This window comes from Paramisgurnus dabryanus, chromosome 18 (genome assembly GCF_030506205.2).
Source record: "Paramisgurnus dabryanus chromosome 18, PD_genome_1.1, whole genome shotgun sequence".
Lineage (NCBI taxonomy): Eukaryota > Metazoa > Chordata > Actinopteri > Cypriniformes > Cobitidae > Paramisgurnus > Paramisgurnus dabryanus.
This window is the reverse complement of record NC_133354.1, coordinates 4,586,398-4,608,972: the sequence shown is the minus strand read 5'-3', so window position 1 is coordinate 4,608,972 and position 22,575 is coordinate 4,586,398. Positions and strand designations below refer to the sequence as shown.

Sequence of the window (22,575 nt, the reverse complement as noted above, 5' to 3'; positions counted from 1 at the left end):
GTCCCATGCATTTGCACAACTACTGCGTTGTGTTATAAAATAAATATAATTTTTTAAATGCATAAAGTATTTAAACAATGAAAATGGCATAATCAACAGTCATGTGATTGATTTTAATGCAAAACACTGCAAGAGCAATAATGCTGTAATCTACAATTTTTATTTATTTTCAACTTCATTTTATTTGCAATTATTAAAAACTTTAAAAAATATGTTTGTATAAAATTATTGGAGGTAAAAAAAAATTGCAAAATTTGACCTCATACAGTATGTGAACTATGGCGAACGCTGGGTGTTGTATCCCCTATAAACAGGGATGGAGCTTTAGTTAATATGGCAAATTAATACGGTTAAACATTTTTGAGAAAATTTGCACATGTGCTGGCAATTTTAATACGAAAATCTTACATATTGTGCCTTTAATGCTTTCACAAAGCAAACAGTAAGGGTGCATTTTCTGATAAGGAGGGCCCAACTATTCAACCCTCTTTGCAATAAAGTAAGACAGTAAATATTTAGATAAACAGAGTCCAGCATACACTTCATTTGTATCTGTTTGTGTGAATGTTACAGGAAGTCAGGCAGTAAAGAGGATGTGACATGTTGCTAACGCTAGCTCCCGGTCTGCAGCCCACACAACATCCAGCATTCAATAAACAAGAGCCATCCGCTGGGAGCCGATCCACCGCTTTTACACTGATGTTACGCATCAGTCATCACCGCACGCACGGACGACTACATTCACATGACATGTGCTCATTTTAGCAAAAATACATTAATATTTGACACCAGATACAAAGAGGATATGGAAAGTTTAAAAGACAACATGATGAGAGCGGTGATGTAACCTAAAACCACAGTATGATAGCCATAAATATATCAAATAAATACATTTACACGATCATTAAACATTTGGACACACCTGAATGAATTTGCTTATCATGATGAAAAACATTCTGATCTAAAGGCTGATACTAATGCTTGACGTTCAGCTTTGCAAAGATAAAGTGCATATAAAAATCAGTGCATGTACATATGCCTAAGGGTTTACTTCATTTTGTAATGGATGAAGTGGAATGAAAAGTAGAGGAACACCAATCGGTTAAAAAAAATTAGTTTGAGAAAACAAACAGAAGTGTGAAGAGCTGTGATCAAGACCAAATCTCAAATACTAGTTTTGAGTATTGTGCAAAACTTTTAAATAATAATTTTTTAAGAGAAATTTGTCAAGGGAAAGTGCGTTACAAAGTCACTTTTAGCTTATGAAGTTACAATAAAATACATTAATTTAAAAACAAAAAACTTGTCAGCAAACAAAAGCCTCATGCTGTGCACTGTAACTGTGTACTTTCATAATCTACATGATTATCTTTGTGTTGCAGTAAATCCAAATAATTCATCTTTTCAATTTTCTGAAAATAGCACGTCAAAGGTTCATGTCGTTTTTAAAGTCTGCATCAAGTTTCAGCTGATGGTTTCGATGGTTTTAAGCAATGAGGGATGTTTTTGAAGTAGCTTTAAAGGCAGGGAATCTGTTTTGATCCAGAAACATTTTTCGTTATGCTGGGTGAAAGTCTCATCACATCCTGATAGCAATGTTAAGTTGTCTTAGTATAAATATAAGTCAGCTGTGGAAGGCGTAGGACCAAAAAAATCTTTGAATTCAGACCGAATGCAAGAATTTGACGCATGCAATTTTTGCTCATCTTCTGTGAACGTGTTTTGCATGACATCATCAGCGTGTTACGTGCGCTCTGGAAACTAACAACATGCACAAAAGTCACAAACAACAAAAACCATCTGGATCAGCATACAGTAAAAACCTGAATTAACATCTGTAACTTTACTGCTTTTCCACGAGATGGAAACAGCTGCGGGAGGCAAAGGGTCTGAAAGGGTTGTTGCAGTGTTTCTTTTGGAAAGGTAGGTACGCTGCATGATTTTATTTAGATTGAGTCAGATATTGTATTTTGATGAAACATTGTGTTCCTTATGTAGTTTGTGTTCCTTTACGAATTAGCGTAACGATACTTATGTTTTCAAAATTACAAGCAAACTAGTACGTCTACACCACCGAAAACGTGCTGTATCTCATTCTGATTTAAAACAGCTATGTTTGTTATTTTGGTAATGTTATTCACTTTTTACTTTAAAGTGGTGACGGACATGAGACATAAATGGGCTGCGTGTTCACGTGTTTTGTAGGAGGTATGGCACATTTTGAACATTACCGTGTGATTTGGGATCGCGTGGTGAAGTCCAGAGATCTCATGGACCGAAGAACTTCAATACAGCCCAAGTACTAAAGCAGAAAAACAAGAAGATCACATTAAAATAGCTGCTAATCACATTCAAACAAACGATTTACAAATGATCAAAACATTTTTATCTTTGCAATAATGTGCAGTGATGAATCATTAACAGAGAAAAAAACATGGGTCCACTTTGATTTCATGTGCAGTCTGTTTTTTAATCTGATAAACACCCAACGCACAATACACACACACCATAGGTGTCATTTACACTGGGGACGCTGGGGACATGTCCCCACCACTTTTTGAAATGACTGATTTTGTCCCCACCACTTTTTGAAAGCATTTGCTTAAAATGTTCTGAAAAATCATACAATACCTGTGCGACTTACACTGCAAAAATGACTTTCTTAGTATTTTTGTCTTGTTTTCAGTAGAAATTTCTAAAAATTTCGTAAATAAAAAAGCTTTTTCTTGATGAGCAAAATGACCTAAGAAAATAAGTCTAGTTTTTAGAGCAAAAACTATACAATTTAAGTGAATTTGTGATTAAAACAAGCAAAAAAATCTGCCAATGGGGTGAGAAAAAAAAATCAAGATTTCTTTTTTCTTAAACACTTAATTTAAAGGAACAGTATGTAGGATTGTGGCCAAAACTGGTATTGCAATCACAAAACGTGTGGCTAAAACTGGTACTGCAATCACACAGCTGGTGGCCAATATACCAAACGACAACATAAACATCAGTTGAGGGCTGCAACTCCACTTTTTAAATGACAATATCCTGGCCGGACTGCTGTTGTTAGTGATATAAGTATTTGAAATGAAAAGGATTTCTTAATGTCTAGTGACATTTCAGGGCCATTTAATGATTAATTGATATAAATTTCTTACATACTGTTCCTTTAAGCAAAATTTTTTCACCCCATTGGCAGATATTTTTGCTTGTTTTAAGCACAAATTAACTTAAATTGTAGAGTTTTTGTCTAAAAATTTAACTTAGTTTATTAGGTAAATTTGCTCATCAAGAAAGTACATCTTGATTTAAGAATTTTTAGATATTTTCTATATCTGAAAACAAGACAAAAATACTAAGAAAAAAAGTCAGATTTTCAAGAAAAAACTTCTAAGAATTTTTGTCTTGTTTTCAGTAAAAATATAAAAAAAATCTTAAATTCAGATGCTTTTTCTTGATGAGCAAAAATCTCGTTTTTAGACCAACGATATCAAATTTAAGTGATTTTGTGCATAAAACAAGCAAAAAATCTGCCAATGGGGTAAGCAATTTTTTTCTTGAATTTTTCTTGAATTTAGTGTTTAAAAAAATGTTCAAGATTTTTTGCTTACCCCATTAGCAGATTTTTTATGCACAAAATCACTTACATTTGATATTTTTGCTCTAAAAACTAGACTTATTTTCTTAGGTCATTTTGCTCATCAAGAAAAAGCATCTTAATTTAAGAATTTTTAGATATTTTTACTGAAAACAAGACAAAAATACAAAGAAAATGTTTTCTTGAAATTTTTTTTTTGCAGTGTACGACTGTTTTTTGGTCCAGGGTCACATATGTTGCGTTGTGTGCTTATGGTGTGTTTTCTTTTACAAATTTAATTAATTTCTTTGTAATCATTTACTTAACGTGCTGCTGTTTTCTATAGATGGTTTCATCGGACGCACGTGATACACGTCTGGATCCGAACCTTACTTCCGGTTTCGTTTTTTTAATGGTCTGACTAGTTGCTAAACTGATCTCTTGAACAAATGCCTCGTCGAAAATAACAAATGTTTTTGTTTCCTAGGTATGTAGGTCTATATGTTGTTTTGTTTGCTTGTTATATAAATAACCTATGTTTAAAGAATTTGTTGTTATTTATTATAAGCGGAGTTTACCGGAAGTTACGTGCGGACCGCGACAGCGGCTTGTTTATGTTGTGACCGCTGAAACGGTCTATAGTATGATCCCTTGGTGATGCTTTGTTCAGTTGAGCTGGTGTTGCAGGGACTGTTTCATGTGCAGTCAACATTGTTGAGGGTTTTATGCTGAATATTTTTGTGTTGTTGACTGGCCTAAACTATGCCCATTTTTGATGCGCCGTTATTCAATATTTTTCCCGTCCTGCTGTAATGTTTATTCATCTGATCTTTTGTCCCCACCACTTTTCGACACAAACTGACGCCCCTGACACACACACACACACACACAACGCACAATAAATCACACAATCTAAAATTTTTCAGCAGAAAGTAGGGCTGCAAAATATATTAAATATTATGTTAATATTGCAATGGTACACAATAACTGAATGACTTTAATACTTAAAAAGTTATGTAAAGTCAACATTTAAGATTCTGCTTTATTTTACAAAAAACTATGTAGGTTATATATTTGTGATTTTTAAAAATATTATAATATTATTTAATTGGATGCTATAAACCTAAAAAATTATAATATCGCATAGCGTACCAAGCAATTGCGTGTTTACCCACCATGCAAACCACGCAATTGCGCGGGGCCCCGCGGGCTTGGGGGGCCCCTATTAGCCTCCATAAATATGTACACTAGATGTCGCCTTTTCTACGGCAGTTCATTGGAACGAATGCGTCAAATAGAGGCGCCATTTTGAAACACGGGAGCCCTGCATCAGCATCATTGTAGGCAATGGTGTAACGGAATTAAAATCATCATAAATCGTCACGTCAAGTTTTTTTTTTTTTTTTGGTTCGTTCCAACGTCAGACATGTATTTAGCATTGAGTCCAGAAACAATTTTTAAGTTTTGATATTAACTCTTTCACCGCCAGCGTTTTTAAAAAAAGTTGCCAGCGAGCGCCAGCGTTTTTCATGATTTTCACAAAAGTTTAATGTCTTCCAGAAAATGTTCTTCTTCAAATATATAAACATACAATATACCAAATGAAAGAACAGACCCTCTGCTTTCAAACAAAAAAAACCGTTTCATCCTACCTTCAGTGGTTCTTTTGTAATCAGCTTTTGAATATGGGTAGGTTTCTGCAAAAACACCATATTTTGAGCAAAAAGCAGAGATAATTCCATTTTTATGACGGACTTTTCATAGAGATCCCATTCAGCGCGACCTTTAAAACAGACACGGACATGCAGCCCCTTGCCATTGGGCAATACTTCCGGGTTTAAAAAGTTGCGGAAGGGCGCCACCTAGTGGATAATAGCGGTATTGCGGAAAGACGGAAAAACTTGTCATTGGCGGGGAAGCGTTTTCTCTTGATTGACGAGATATCTTGTCAATGGCGGGGAAAGAGTTAAGAAAATCTACTTTTTCTAACTATAATGTATAGTGCTAGTAGGCCTAACATCCATACACAGCACAAAAGTCCATCATCGTCCATGAATTCAAAGTACAGGCGGAGATAGCAGCATTACCTAGCTACTTCCTATGACAAGACCCCTGTTGCAAGATGGCGAAGGTTTTGACGCATACTTAGAACCCCAAGGTGACATCTAGTGTACAAGCTGACCACAAGCAGTTAACTTATTTAATGATTTCGGCCCAGATACATAGAAAAAAACAGACAACGGACAAAATTAAGACTCTTGCTTAAGGCAGTGGTGGTTTTCCAACTGGGGGGGCGCGGAAAGCTTCGAAAGTATATTGCGTTTATTCAGACCAAAATCTAAGCAACTCATATAAAGAACGCGCGAACGCAAAAGATGTGCGAGTATGCGCGAAAATAATAATCACGTACAGAAAAGCATTCTTGCGAGGGCACATATAGGCAAGTTCACTACTATGCTCTCGCAACTGCACAACATTCACTCGATCGTCAAGTTGACTTTTGTGACTTTGGGCTTTACACCTGTGATTGTTGGTTTGGTTTGATCAGTGACACACGTCATCTTTTGTTCCACACTCGTCGTGAAATACAGGTAGAAACATGATAGGCTATAAAGACACCACACAGAGGTTTAAATAATGCAGGAAATACATGAATCATATTCTGTATCTCATCAAAATCTCATCTTTAGTATTTGTCTAGTCTATATGCTCGTTGTATTTCACAGTAAGTTTGTTTCTGCAAAATGAAAATGAGAGTTATGTGATTCCCAGGCAATAACCAACTTACAATGTTTCTTTCTGGTCTTTGTTTATTTAGTTTGTTAGATCAGTCTGAATCATAATCCAATGCTTCCCCTTTTTTCTCATTTAGTTTTTTAAGTAAGATCACAGACTGAAGTTACAGAACTCTGTATCAATTACATTGCTTTAAATACATCCTATAGACAGTTTCATCGGACGCACGTGATACACGTGTCTGGATCCGAACCTTACTTCCGGTTTCGATTTTTTAATGGTCTGACTAGTTACTAAACTGATCTCTTGAACGAATGCCACGTCGAAAAAAACAAATGTTTTGGTTTCCTAGGTAATCTATGTGTTGTTTTTTTACTTGTTATATAAATAAACAACGTTTAAAGAACTTTGTTGTTATTTATTCTTAGCAGAGTTTACCGGAAGTTACGTGCGGACCGCGACAGCCGCTTGTTTATGTTTTTACTGCTGAAACGGTCTATAAAAGGAGTTTGCAAGCAAAGGATCCAGGAGGGACTTGAAAATATTTTTTGTACAAAAGGGGAGCCGGTGAAAAAACTTTGGGAACCACTGGCTTAAGGTAAAACCAAGACCTTCATTTTTTTTACAGAGAATAATTCTGTATCATTTTGAATAAGACATTGTGCACTATTTGCATCTTTAAACCAAGAATGTTTGTCTTATACCAAATTGTAAAAATGTTATGTTATGTTAAGCAGTTCAAAATAAAATAAATCTGGTTTATATTTGTCTAACTTACTTCTATACACTCAATATTACTGTTGTGCAATTCAAATGAAAAACCTTAAGCAATGTTGGGGGCCCCAGGTCCTTGGACTTTGCTTAGGGCCCCCAAAATGGTAAACAAGTTATCGCATACCGCCTTTTTCAATTTTGTGCAGCCCTTTCAGAAAAAAGAGAAAGCGGTTTGTTAACTAGCCAAGTCTGTGTCCATGTAGACCTTTTAGTCTTAACTATAGACACCTATAAAACTTAATCATGTGACCTCTGGAACGGCCAATAGAATTCAGACGATTCAATCTGGATTTGTCTACCAAAAAAATAAACACTACACATGCAGTATAATATATTAGATTATTATTAGATATTATAAATATAGTATAATACATAATAATACAATTACCAACCTTACATCTACAATTAAATATCTAATAAAAATTTGCGTTGCAAAAAAGCAAATCAGGTGTCAGCAGGAAACGACACCAATTCCCTCCTTGTCGATGACATCATACATAAACAGTGACATCACATCAACACATCTCACTGCTGAATGACTCACTCACAGATTCTCGCTAACTAACTTCTCTTTACTAAATGAATGAGTCACCTGTCTAACCCTCCCCTCACCTGCAGTGAGCAACTCTGAAGTGTCTCACCTCCACAGACAAATCCAGTTTAACAATGGTTTTTAGATTTACCTTTACCAGTGTTAGCACAAATATTTCACCAATGAACAATGTACGTGCTGATTAGTTAAGTTTATTCAAGTGGCTTATGAAAAATTTGTGACGTACTGTCTGGTTTTTATTGCCCAAATCAATTCGCCGGTGTTCGAATGAAAGCTCAAAAGGAAATGAGCGCGGAAGAGGATGAATGAGTCAGGGCAATGTTTTGCATAGTATCTGGTTAAACTCACTGATAAAGTATTTAAGATTTGTTGAGACATTTGAAGGGTTTAGATTAATCCTAGGGTTTAGTTATATTAGGATATTTAAGTAGTTTTTATAAAACAAAGCCAATGATATATGTTAAGATATGTCAGTAAGGTGTTTTTAAATGAAGGTACGTTATTATTAGGCGAAAAAACAATATGTGATTTTATTTTATAAAAACAGAGCCATGTTGCTGGATGTTAATATCTTTTCCTAGTAGTCCTGGCTCATAATTCACATGCAGAAACACTTTAAGTTAAGCTAGATTTCATATAGCAGATAATACACAGCTCCTGAAATGTTAAATGAGGTCAACAGTACTTATCTATGTGTGCTGTACAGTTAAATAGAAAAGTGTTGTTATTATTAAAGAAGCTTATACAACAACCACAACATTACCATCGCTGTAAATCACTAAATCAAGCAAGTATTCAACCTAAAGTCCACTGTCTATCCAAACAGCATCCCGTTCAGAGTCAGTCAATGTCAACAGCTGTCCTTTTAGTCAAATGGACCATAGTGTGTTTGTGTGTCTGCCTTCAGGGTCATTCAATAAATGAACTGTAAAAAGTAACACAAACCCAGATCCCATGGTGGTCTTGAACGGATGGACACTGACAACTTTTACCATCAAACTAATAAAAAGACACAACAAACGCTAACGAAGAGCTTCAAAAGCACGATTTGTTTCTGTTGTTCCTTTTTAATAAACCAATAAATTGTTTGTTCTTTGATTCTGAAGCAGATAGAAAAACCTGGTAGGGTATAATGCATGATTCATCTGTCACGAATCAGAGTCACCTTCAGCTAAATTAAGCCTTGAACATGTTTACAGTCAACGATCGTAAACACGCTTAAAATGTGACACTGGCCAATCTGAGCTCAAAGCACAATTTTTTTTAAAGCAAATAAAGGTCTTCTTAATTGTAAATAGGTTTAATAATTTCCCACCAATAATTTTCCATTGCTTTATAATTTGTATTTAATGCTTGTTAAAATTCAAAAGATTTATAAAATGTCATTAATAAGACTATCGATAGACAGACGGATATTCTCATACAATTCCAATTAAAAGTCCACGTTCACTATTAGTGGTCGACCGATATTGGGTTGTGTAATGATACCGATATTGAGAAATAACACAAATGTATTTACAGTAAATAAGAGAAACAGAAAAATGGGGGAAAAATAAACATGTGTTATGTATAAGATTTATAAATATACTCTTTTTAAGTACTTGAAAAATAATTACAAGAAATCTGTACCTAGGATCTGACACCTTATACTGTAAAAATTCCTTGCACTTAAATTTTTAAGTTTAATCAACTTAAATTTACAATTAATTTCAACTTTCTTGAAGTTGCTATAAATTATAAAATAAATTTGAAATAACTAATAATAAGCTAATTCAACTTTATTTTTGTGCTGGGCAAAGATTAATCGTGATTAATCGCATACAACATAATTTGTAACGTAACATACAAGTGTGTTCTGTGTGTAATTATTATGTAAATAAATACACACACACACACACACACATTCATGTATGTATTTAAGAAATATTTACATGTGTATATATATTTATTTATATTTTTATATATTCTATATTATATATATATAAAAAATTTAAATATACATTTTAAGTGGATCAAAAATTTTTATAAAAATTTTCCTAAAAAGAGAATGGGTATTGGTTATTAGTTTTAAGACATCTTTTATAAAAGGTTTTGATCTACTTCAAGTGTCTACGACTAGTGTATATACACATAAAAAAATGTATGTGTGTGTGTGTGTGTTTAAATATACATAATAATTACACACAGCACACACACATATATTAGGCAAAAAGTAACTTTTATTTTGTATGCGATTAATCGCGATTAATCTTTGTCCAGCACTACTTTACTTGTATAATTTATAGCAACTCCTCAATAGTCAAGAAAGTTAAAACTTAATTGTAAATTCAAGTTTGAATTAGAATTTTTTACAGTGTACGTTACTGTTTGAATAAAACTTTACTGCGGAGCAAAATGTTGTAGTGTGTAACACGACATGACGCCATGTTAAAAAGTAAATAATGATTGGTCATTTTAATGTCTGTCAGACTTAGGCTTTACATTTGAGTGTTTTTCATTTCGAGCAATACATTTAACGAACAGATGTGATAAAAAATTACAAATATCGGCCGACTTTACTTTAGAGACTTTACAACAGACCTGGAATTCATAAATATATGAGAGCATTTTAAATCAACTGCACAGAAAATGGGGTGAATTGTGCACATACCTGATAATAAACATTTGACAAAGTGACCAGCAAAATATTATTTCATCATTCGACGCATATACAAGAATAATAACTCTAGCAACACATCATTATGTTTGGAGACAATACAGTAACAGAACAACATCCGCTTGCTCTGGTAACCGGTCGCCGTGGTTACGGGATTTGCATGCACTTCCCTTTTGATGTGATAAACTTGCAGATAATTTGAATAGATCAAATCTGTGCAGGTAAAGAAAAATAACCAGAGTCACGGACAACCGGACCACCACACCTGTTTAACGGAAAGTGACGCATAACTCGCTTGTGTTAATATCATTCTGTACATTACAAGTCTGCCAATTACACACATGCAGATCTCGGTGATAGAGATTACTGCTATTTACATGACATTACTTATGATGACTAGAGACCAATGAAGAAACGTTAAGAGTTTATCTCTTTATGCGCAACAACATGCCACATTAACCGATTCAACTGATATGCAGTAACAGGTTTGTTTATTTATGAATTAGTTGTTTCACAAAATTTGTTTTTATTTTGCGTTTGCTTTTGGTTTACATTTATTTATGTTTTGACTGAATCAAATGACGAACTATTAAATAGATACTACCACATGAACTGTTGCTTAACATTAAAATAAAAGGCCTTACACTGTGATCAAAGATTGTGGTCTTACCGCCCACCTGTACACGCATGTAAGAAACAAAGACAAACCAGATTACCAATAAATGCTGCACTGTACGTGGCAGAACAGACTGTGCTTCTGCGATCAGCTGTGCGTTTGGCATGAAAAGCATCATTTCATTTACAGCAGAGTCACCGGTGACCTTGCTTCCAGCTGCACTTTTCCAAACCGTACACGTAATCCCTCTGTTCCAGCACACGGACCGGAAGATTTTGTATTCTGTACCTTTACCTTTGTTTAAATCTCTCTCTCTCTTTCTGATGAAAAACAGAAAAAGCTGAAGAGAAATCCGAGAGGGGATCTGGCAAGTGTGCAATCTTACCTTAACGACGTACGTCACTCCAGGTCCGGAAATCTTTTCACTGGAGTGCAGCCACCCGCGACACGGCTTATTCACCAGCCCTTCGCAGCTGGCACTGGCCAGGTTCCAGCCCTCTCCACCGTGCGGAGGCTCTTCCATCCTCACCTTCTTCCCAGAGCTCACGGAGCCAGGCTCCAGCGGGACGTGCGGCGCTCCGGAGCTGCCCGTCGGGAGTGCGGATGAGTTAGGGCTGCCGGAGCCGCCTCCCCCCGCCCCTCCCTGGAGCTTGGACACGGCCAGGTCCTTGACGGCGGACGGCAGGCCCTTGATGCCCAGCAGTCCGGAGGAGTTGGCGAATTTGAGGTTGGAGACTTTGTTGATGAGGGTGCACAGAGTGGTTCCAGACTCTTCGGAGGGGTCGGGGGGCAAGACCTCGGCCGGCGGGGCGTAGGGAGGGTCGCCCACGGGTGGTGACGGCGGGACGGCCGAGACCTTGGCGTTCATGGAGAGACCGTGCAGAAGCTCATCGACGGACGTCACTGACTCATTCCGGAATCGGTTGTATTTAGCACGGTGAAGCATTCCCCTCTGTATGCCGGTCTACGCACGAAGGGACACCCGGCTGACCGTCCGCTTCTTTAGCATGCTGGACCCGAGAAACTGTCCTTACGCGGGCGGCGAGCAGCTGCTCGCTGGGCTGAAGATGGTGTTGATCGTGGCGAAGGGCTTTTGCTGTGGACGCTACTGTCAGGAAAATCCGATGCTGCACAGCAGCTCAGAGACCAAAAATAAACCACAAAACGCGGAATCCATGGAGACAAGAGGACGACGAGAGAAAAGCAGCGCGAGGTCGCTCCTCTACAGAGACAGAGGGCCAGAGATGGCAGGGAGAGAGACAGAGCTCTAGTGAAGAGATGTCTCTCTCTCTCCCCGCATCCTGGCAGATCCCAGAACATGCATGACTCACTCGGGGAGAGAGAGAGAGACAGAGAGAGAGAGAGAGAGAGAAAGAGAGAGAGACCCTTCTCAACAAAAGAGTCACTCAACACTGCAGAGCACTTTCTGTTACAAAAAAAACTCCCACTTACAGCTCGGTAGGACCAATCAATTCTCAAAATTTGCCCTGTCCGTAGGAACGCCTCCTGGTTTGATTTGGTTCATGCGACTAAACTAAAGCATATAACTGAAAAGATTGCGGTTCAAATCTCTACCAATCCATCAATCGTACAAAAACAATCAAACCTCAGAATGAAGTTAAGACTAAAACAATGCAACATTGCATAAGAAGCGAAAGGTTTTCAATTGAATGTACGCATAAAGAAACTTGAGTTTGTGGCGATCACTAATTTTCTAGATTTTATTCATTCAGTAGCATCTCACACAGACGCCAAACCATAATCTGTCATTGATTACGAAATAATAATTCACCGCATTAATTACAGAATAATCTAAATTCAAATACAATCACCTTTCGCCCGCCACCTTGTCGATCTGGTCGTTTCTACCTGTCTTATCCATCGCCGCAGTTTATGGAAAACCTTGTCAAATTTAAACCTCAAGACCAATACGGTTTAATCTCTTTGTTCAACAGCTCGTCACATCTGTTCGTCCTCAAATATTACAAAACATCGGCATAATTCCATCGGCAAGACCTTCAAAACAAGCCTAGTTTTTCTCCTGAATGAGCTTTGTTAAATAATTTAACGTCTCCCTCAAACACACAATGTCGAGATGCAATCTTACTGAAACGCCATCCAGATTCATTTGAACCATAAACGGTGATGTCAGATCTCTCAGTCCCATTAAAAAAAAAACAGCGACATTAAAAACGAGCCATTCATGAAGAATGTCCAGAGGAGCTCGACTCATGAGCGGCACTCATTCACAAGCTCTTGCGCGGCTGCGGCGATCACACTGCAGTCTCTCCCTGCGACTCGCTTTTCTGCCTGCCTGCGAACAAGAAAAAAAACAGAAAAACAGAGCAAGAGAGAGAGAGAGAGAGAGAGAAAGAGAGAGGGTTTGTATCTTCCACCGAGACAAAAGCAAGCAATAAAAAACACATAAGCTCCTTGCTCGGTGTTGTCAGGGCGACGCAGTAATGATGCTGAGGAGAGAAACAGAGGATGCTAAAGAGCCGTGCTGGTTAAAATGATTCGGTATGACTGTGAATGGAGAGGCAGACGGGCATACCGACGATTCTGTGAATGAAGTCAGGCCTTGGCAGCTTTCTGCACGGCAATCCCTCGGGATGGATCCCGACCGGCCAATCAGGAAAGAGCAGGATGACTCATTCAGGGTAGGCTGGCTGAATAGTGGGGCAAACCACTCGAAGCACAGGTGATGGGTGAAACCATTCTCATCATACATAAGACCATGCTACCTACTTCTGATACATCTCCTGACGTGACGCATGGGTGTAATGGAGATTTTGTGTGTGACTTGATCTCTCTACATGTCCTGAGTGCTCATTTTCAACATTCATATGAATGAAGGGTTATCAAAGAATACAGTCTGAACTAAATCGAGTTATACCGTATAATGAATAATGCCCAAAGAGGCAGGCACCTGAAACATTTTTTAATAATAGCATATTGTGGATAATTGTTAGAATATAGATAGTGTTGGTGCTCAATTGATCATTTTAATGTGACGTTACGCACTTAGCTTACTCCCTGCCAGCATTTTTGGTAATTTTCAAAAAGACAAAATTTTGAACAAAAAGCTGAAATAATTGCATTTTTGTAAGGGAATTTTGTTAGAGATCAGATTCAGAAAGATTAAAGGTGCAGTGTGTAATTTTTTAGAAGGATCTCTTGACAGAAATGCAATATAATATACAAAACTATATTATCAGGGGTGTATAAAGACCTTTCATAATGAACCGTTATGTTTTTATTACCTTAGAACGAGACCTTTTTATCTACATACACCGAGGGTCCCCTTACATGGAAGTCTCCATTTTGTGCCACCATTTTTCTACAGAAGCCCTTAAGGGACAATTTTTTTACTAAGTTGTCTCAGACGATGACATGTTTGTCCAGTGGCGGCTACCGTAGCTTCTCTATGTGTTTCAAAAGCGAGGGGTGAGCAGTGAACTAAGCCGTTGGTTGCAATTCGCAATCTTACCACTAGATGCCGCTAAAATTTACACACTGCACCTTAAACAAAACATACACGGAGCTTAAAATGTCATTAAAATTTTATTTTGCATATCCATCTAGTGGATAATAGCAGAATTACAGATTACCGTAAAAACTCGTCATTGGCAGGGAAATGTTTTACAGAATGCCGTCAAAGACCCAGAAAACCCGGAAGAGAGGAAGTTGTGAATTTTGCGAATTTTGCGACATAAACCTATACGCCTCACTGTACCCAGTGATGTAAAATAATGACAGTCATCAATACACACTTGTATTTACAGTGACTACTTCATCAAAAGTATCCTTACATAAAAATGGAAAAAATTTAGCATTGTATTTATAGTACTGTAGAAAATAAAAGAGTGTATATTTATAACATATATTATAATATATTTGTGTGTGTATAATTGGGTATATATATATATAAACTATCACGTTTAGTTGCGCGCACGTGAAAGCAAAAGTTTCATGTGCGCACGCGGTAGTTCACGTGCGCACACGAAACTAAACTTTTAAAAAAATCTGCACATGAAGGTTTCGCGTGAGAACATGAAAGTTTCACGTGAGCACGAAACTTAAACGAAACTAAACTTTAGATTTTTTTGTCTCCAGTGTTACCTTAGGGGCTCGGTAAATTTGAGAACATTTGTATTTATAATTTTTTATATATTTATATAATAAAAATATCAATATATGTCTGTGTTTATACAAAATAATTACACACAGTGCACACACATACAGTATATTATGCAAAAACAAACTTTTATTTTGAATGCAATTAATCGCGATTAATCTTTCGACAGCCCTAATCTTTAGCCATAAATCACATCTTTGCGTAATTTTCTTACCTAGATTGTCGTTGCGTTCTGAGGCCACCAACTACAGTTACACAAACTCAAGTTAGCTAAAGAGTTGTCATGTGAAAATGCAAAAGTGGTGAAAGAGTGAAAATGCAATGTTTGCAAATATTTTATCAGATCATTTGTTGTAGTCAGAGTGTTAAACTTTATTGCTTTTCATTAATATGATTGAATAAATTATAACACAATGTAATGTTATAATACTAATATAACCCTGGCAGCAGTATAAGGCAAGACATTTTCCACGAAATAAGATGCAAACATCGCCAAACAGTGGAGGTCTGGCAGGAATCTATAATTTAGTGACTATAAAATAGGGAATTGTGTGCGGAGTTTAAAATGTGTAGTTTATGTTCATATCTTATGTCTTTTTATGTAAACTTCTTCTCTGCCATTGACGAGTCATCTTGTCAATTAAGAGAAAACATTTCCCTGCCAATGACGCTTTCCTGATGAGTTTTTATGGTAATCTGTAATTCCGCTATTATCCACTAGATGGCCATAATTTACCCAATTTATAAAAACTGAAGCAAAAACATGCAACATTTTAAACTTTTTGTGTGTTGTGATAATTGTTCTGAATCTTTAACAAAATTCCTTTACAAAAATGCAATTATTTTAACTTTTTGCTCAAAATGTGGTATTTTTTAAGAAACCTACCCATATTTAAGAGGTTATAAAAAGAGAACAAATGAAGATTATTTTCTCATTTTGTTTGTTCCAAAAGCAGAGGGTCTGTTCTTTCATTTGATATATTTGTATGTTTATATATTTTTAGAAGAAAATTTTCCATGAAGGCATTTTGTGAAACTTTTGTGAAACTCACAAAAAAATGCCGACTATGATGCCTCAATTGAAAGCCCAAGATAAACTTCCAACATCCCAGGTGGGTCACGTGACTGAAAACTCTAAATTGGTGAAGACATCAGTTACGTGCTGATGTTTAATACCTCATACCTGTAAAGATGAGTCTCCCATTACCGTTCACCAGCATGTTGCCATGTGTCTAGAGAGGGAGACTGAAAAATAATGGGGCATTTGAGATGTTTGGTAAGTCATTTTGACAAAATCTATCTATGTTATCTATACATAATTTCCTAGTTATCCGGTTTATTTCTATGAATCCTACACAGGTCCTCAAGTAGTTTACTCACCTCGTGGATCAGGTCATCAGGTTCATCTGCTCTTCCAAAAGTGTATTTTCTGAAACAGGACAAATAAATATTTATTACAAACCTACAGGCAATGAAACCGTCTCAGTTTAAATGTATACATTATGAATTATGTATTTTCGAAAGATGTATATACAGAAAGAGAGGGAAGATAGTGGGTGGCGGGGTGCATGTGTATGTGATCATAGTCGTGACTGAAGTGTGTCGGGTTCACTCCTACATGCTCATTAAAACAGCAGGAAGTATCAAAAATAGGAGAGAGAGAGAGAGAGAGAGAGAGAGAGAGAGAGAGAGAGAGAGAGAGAGAGAGAGAGAGAGAGAGAGAGAGAGAGAGAGAGAGAGAGAGAGAGAGAGAGAGAGAGAGAGAGAGAGAGAGAGAGAGAGAGAGAGAGAGAGAGGTAGGGGGATGGAAGGATTTTTAAAGTCCAAAATCACATGTCTGTTGGGACACAGAGCAGGTACATCATTCAGGACCAGTTATAAACAGCAGGTAATACTGACTATTTTAGAACCAGTTTAATCCAGCGTCTAACTATGAGATTTAGCCATCAGTTTTGACCTTAAACTTTTCATTCACCCAAACCAAACATCTGTAATTATGATAAGGATATAAATATTAAATAGCATCCATTAACTACACAATAAAATAAAACACAAAGGCCCACCCGGAATATTATAACTTTATAGAGACGCTGCACGTTTAACACTTCTACTTAAAGACGACATTTAGCAGAGTAAACTGCAGCCAGACTCATACGGTAAGTCCATACAGACAGCGCCACTGCCTACAGGAGCCTTTACTGTAACCATAGTTTCAAAGACAGCATAGCAACAGGAATGAGGTGAGGGGGCCGGCCATAATGATTGGCAGCTCATATCTGGCGCATGCCATTGGCTGGTGTGAGTTGGTGAGAGTGTTTTCCGGTGTAGCATGTAGTGAGCTGGTGTACATGCCACTACATGTGTTCACATAAAATTGAAAGCAGTAAGATAAAATTCAGTAATCTGTTAATAGGAGACATCTCTACCCAGACGTACTGATACAATTGTAGCTTCTCTGTTTTGCTTAAAAATCCCAAATCATTGCAGATGGCAGATTAGGTCTTGGACTGATATTTTAACATTTTTCAACATTCGAACCACTGATAAAGCTTTACGTATAAAAGCACATAATAATAATAATAATAAACTAATTAATAAATGAAAGACAAATCTGATTGAATTGATTCTCATGTTTGGGGCTGTCACAATGATTTAATAATCGTCTCATCGCAATTTCAGATGATTTCAGATCACCGCGATGATTGCACATCTCTCTAAAAAACACAAGGGGGACCTGCAGCGCCTGTATAAACGAGACCGTATCAGATTACTGTGTTATGTGTAAAAAATATTTACGGCCAGATAAACCTTGCAAAATATTTAATTTAAATAATCACAACAATCTGTGAAAAATATTTCATAAACAAAAAAAAAATGTATGAGAATTAAATATCAAAGCAATATATTATAACAAATATATCGGACGCATGCGCGTTGTCGCGGTTATGCGTCTGAATCAAGTAAAAAACGAAGGATGACACGATGCTGCTTCCTTCCATTGTCCTGAACTGAACATAAAATGTACGGCGATGGGCGCTGACACGTTACACAAAAACGTCAGTTTGGAGCAAGGGCAGAAGGAATCGTCCGTGGAGCACGGAGGCAGAGCCGCGATATCAAACTTCTCAAATGCCAAATTCAACAACGCCCCTAAAACGTCTCATTTAACTGGCTTGCTAAAATAAGGTATGGTAAGTTAAATACAAAAACAACTAACGACTTAAATTTAAAGACAAATAATAATACACTATATCTTATATTAAAAACAGTACAGCTATTTTTTAAATGGATTAAAATGAAACACTAGTCTATCACAATGTGTTGGACAGCAAAATTAAAGATTTTTAGTTCATGCAGTCTGCTTTGAATAACGTTAGGCGTGTTATCTTAGCTAACAACATTTAATAATAAGCTTATGATACCACATTTAACGTTACCGGAAAAACTCGGAAAAGTGATCCGTCAGATCCTGTAGGTCTGTTAGTACAGTTTACTGCTGAACAACTCATTTTGTCGGTGTGAAATAACAGATATCGAAAATTAATAATTTGTTATATCTTCAATCTTCCCTCAAAGCTCCGTCAGTCCACTCAGAGAAGCTGTCAATCATAATGACACGCCCCATTTCTATAGCATCAAATTATTAACTAAAATTAAACTTATCACAAAAATGAACAATTAAACATATAGCGTGATAACAACAACCTTAAAGGACCAAAACCCTCTTTCAGAACATTTAATTGGAAGCGTAATTATTTATTTTTTATTTTGACCCGAGTCTCGTTTGTTTGCATGGAAAGAGAGAGAGAGAGAGAGGGGGTTATGACTTAAACGGCATCCAGCCACCAGGGGGCGATCAAAGAGCCAGCAGTTTCACTTTACAAGATGTATGAGGCACACCCGCCCTGCATTCCAGTTCGTTTTTTATGAACTTCCCTCGCTAACTTCCCTCAGTCTCGTTCACTCTGATATACGTCATTGCTTATGTTGTACGAGTGCCCACTACTGCTAAGTGGGTTCAAATGGATCGCCCTAAGCCCTTGATCACATGGAAAGTGGAGACCGCCCCCTCCATGTGCAAAGCGCGAGTTGCTGAAGTGACGTCACAATCGTGTTGCATTGTGGGATATGAAGCTGCATGAAGTGTACATATGAAGCAGACTCGCTCCCTCTGTCAAAATCGAGGGAGCGAGGGTCTGTCCATACAAACTTCCCTCGTCCACTTAACGAAGTGGAACGCACTTCAAAATGGTGACAGGGATTCCCCCGAGGGGAAGTGCTTAGGGAAGTTTGCGAGTGTGTGTCTAAAACTGGAGTGGAATGCACCCCCGGTCTGAACCGAAGTGAACTTCCGGTCTGTATCGGTTAAGCTAGTGGCTAAACTAATATCTGAAACAAACACCTTGTCAAAAATAAAATGTTTTGGTTTGCTAAAGATGAAGGGAGACGAAAAGCATGGATCTGTTGCGAAGAGATTTTTGCAGCCAGGCAGAATTCAAGGACCTGTAGCTAACATTGTATACATTAATTTTATACAGTAACATTAGGTTAGTATAGTAGTTGATATGCATTAGATATAATATATGAAAGAATGTAATTTACCTGTCATTTATTATGTTGGCTTGACAAAGCCAACATACTGTTCTTCGATCTAAGCTTATTATTATTATTATTATTATTAGTGGTGCTTGCATTTATGCAAGGCATCACTATTATTATTGCTCATACTTATTATTATTATTATGTTGGCTTGACAAAGCCAACATACTGTTCTTCGATCTAAGCTTATTATTATTATTATTATTATTATTATTATTATTATTATTCTTCTGGTACAAACTTTTTCTCACAGTAACTCCTCCTAGAGCTTTCAAGCTACACCCACAAAACTTTACAAAACTTTTAAGACTGGTACGTAGATTGTTGCTATGACTTTTCTAACTGATGGGACCTACCGAATTCCTAAACGGGGCGCTCAAACACCCCAAATTTTCCATTGACTTAACATTGCGACAAACTTTGACGGGTCATAGCTGCAAGCGAGAAATTTGTAGAAACTTGTGGGTTACCACATTTGAAGAGGCTGGCAGGCTCTGTAAGAACATACATCACATTGGGGTGTAAGTTTCACCCCTGGGGTGTAAGGGGCACCCAAATTTCCCCATTGACTTATAATGGGGCAGGGAACATGCCCATATAAGGGAATAAAAGCGTCCCAGATGAAATATCTTCACTTTAGAGTGTCGTAGAGACATGGGGGTTGGACCGTTTTACTTGTGGCTTGAAGGTTGATCATTATGGGATGCCAATTTTCTCCCTAGCAACCAAACTTAGTACCCTAGCAACGGAATAAACAAAGCCTTATATCTCCATTTCAGAACATCATAGAGACACGGGGGTTGGACCGTTTTACTTGTGGCTTGAAGGTTGATCATTATGGGATGCCAATTTTCTCCCTAGCAACCAAACTTAGTACCCTAGCAACGGAATAAACAAAGCCTTATATCTCCGCTTCAGAACATCATAGAGACATGGGGGTTGGACCGTTTTACTTGTGGCTTGAAGGTTGATCATTATGGGATGCCATTTTTCTCCCTAGCAACCAAACTTAGTACCCTAGCAACGGAATAAACAAAGCCTTATATCTCCGCTTCAGAACATCATAGAGACATGGGGGTTGGACCGTTTGACTTGTGGCTTGAAGTGTAATCATTATGGGATGCCAATTTTCTCCCTAGCAACCAAACTTAGTACCCTAGCAACGGAATAAACAAAGCCTTATTTCTCCGCTTCAGAACATCTTAGAGACACGGGGGTTGGACCGTTTTACTTGTGGCTTGAAGGTTGATCATTATGGGATGCCAATTTTCTCCCTAGCAACCAAACTTAGTACCCTAGCAACGGAATAAACAAAGCCTTATATCTCCGCTTCAGAACATCATAGAGACATGGGGGTTGGACCGTTTTACTTGTGGCTTGAAGGTTGATCATTATGGGATGCCAATTTTCTCCCTAGCAACCAAACTTAGTACCCTAGCAACGGAATAAACAAAGCCTTATATCTCCGCAGCAGAACATCATAGAGACACGGGGGTTGGACCGTTTTACTTGTGGCTTGAAGGTTGATCATTATGGGATGCCAATTTTCTCCCTAGCAACCAAACTTAGTACCCTAGCAACGGAATAAACAAAGCCTTATATCTCCGCTTCAGAACATCATAGAGACATGGGGGTTGGACCGTTTTACTTGTGGCTTGAAGGTTGATCATTATGGGATGCCATTTTTCTCCCTAGCAACCAAACTTAGTACCCTAGCAACGGAATAAACAAAGCCTTATATCTCCGCTTCAGAACATCATAGAGACATGGGGGTTGGACCGTTTGACTTGTGGCTTGAAGTGTAATCATTATGGGATGCCAATTTTCTCCCTAGCAACCAAACTTAGTACCCTAGCAACGGAATAAACGAAGCCTTATTTCTCCGCTTCAGAACATCTTAGAGACACGGGGTTGGACCGTTTTACTTGTGGCTTGAAGGTTGATCATTATGGGATGCCAATTTTCTCCCTAGCAACCAAACTTAGTACCCTAGCAACGGAATAAACAAAGCCTTATTTCTCTGCTTTAGAACATCTTAGAGACACGGGGGTTGGACCGTTTTACTTGTGGCTTGAAGGTTGATTATTATGGGATGCCAATTTCCTCCCTAGCAACCAAACTTAGTACCCTAGCAACGGAATAAACAAAGCCTTATATCTCTGCTTCAGAACATTTAGAGACACGGGGGTTGGACCGTTTTACTTGCGGCTTGAAGTGTGATCATTATGGGATGCCAATTTTCTCCCTAGCAACCAAACTAAGTACCCTAGCAACGGAATAAACAAAGCCTTATTTCTCCGCTTCAAAACATCTTAGAGACACGGGGGTTGGACCGTTTTACTTGTGGCTTGAAGGTTGATCATTATGGGATGCCAATTTTGTCCCTAGCAACCAAACTTAGTACCCTAGCAACGGAATAAACAAAGCCTTATATCTCCGCTTCAGAACATCATAGAGACACGGGGGTTGGACCGTTTTACTTGTGGCTTGAAGGTTGATCATTATGGGATGCCAATTTTCTCCCTAGCAACCAAACTTAGTACCCTAGCAACGGAATAAACAAAGCTTTATATCTCCGCATCAGAACATCATAGAGACACGGGGGTTGGACCGTTTTACTTGTGGCTTGAAGTGTAATCATTATGGGATGCCGATTTTCTCCCTAGCAACCAAACTTAGTACCCTAGCAACAGAACAAACAAAGCCTTACATCTCCGCATCAGAACATCATAGAGACATGGGGGTTGGACCGTTTTACTTGTGGCTTGAAGTGTAATCATTATGGGATGCCAATTTTCTGCCTAGCAACCAAACTTAGTACCCTAGCAGCGGAACAAACAAAGCCTTATATCTCTGCATCAGAACATCATAGAGACATGGGGGTTGGGTCTTTAAACATATTAGCTTTATGCTGACTTTATGCTAAATCATGTTAGCT

General features: G+C 37.7%; 1 protein-coding gene across 1 annotated transcript in view; it reads right to left on the bottom strand.

Moving 5' to 3' along the window:
- Positions 1-13,508, bottom strand: part of shc3 (SHC (Src homology 2 domain containing) transforming protein 3) — a 28,374-nt gene extending 14,866 nt beyond the window's left edge. Inside the window, exons 1-2 of the mRNA XM_065243810.2 lie at positions 11,286-13,508; positions 2,232-2,302 (exon numbers count right to left, since the gene is read on the bottom strand). Coding sequence (XP_065099882.1) covers positions 2,232-2,302; positions 11,286-11,846 — 632 coding nt within the window. The 5' untranslated portion in view covers positions 11,847-13,508. The remainder of the gene's footprint in view (positions 1-2,231; positions 2,303-11,285) is intronic.
- Between the last annotated feature and the right edge of the window lie 9,067 nt (positions 13,509-22,575).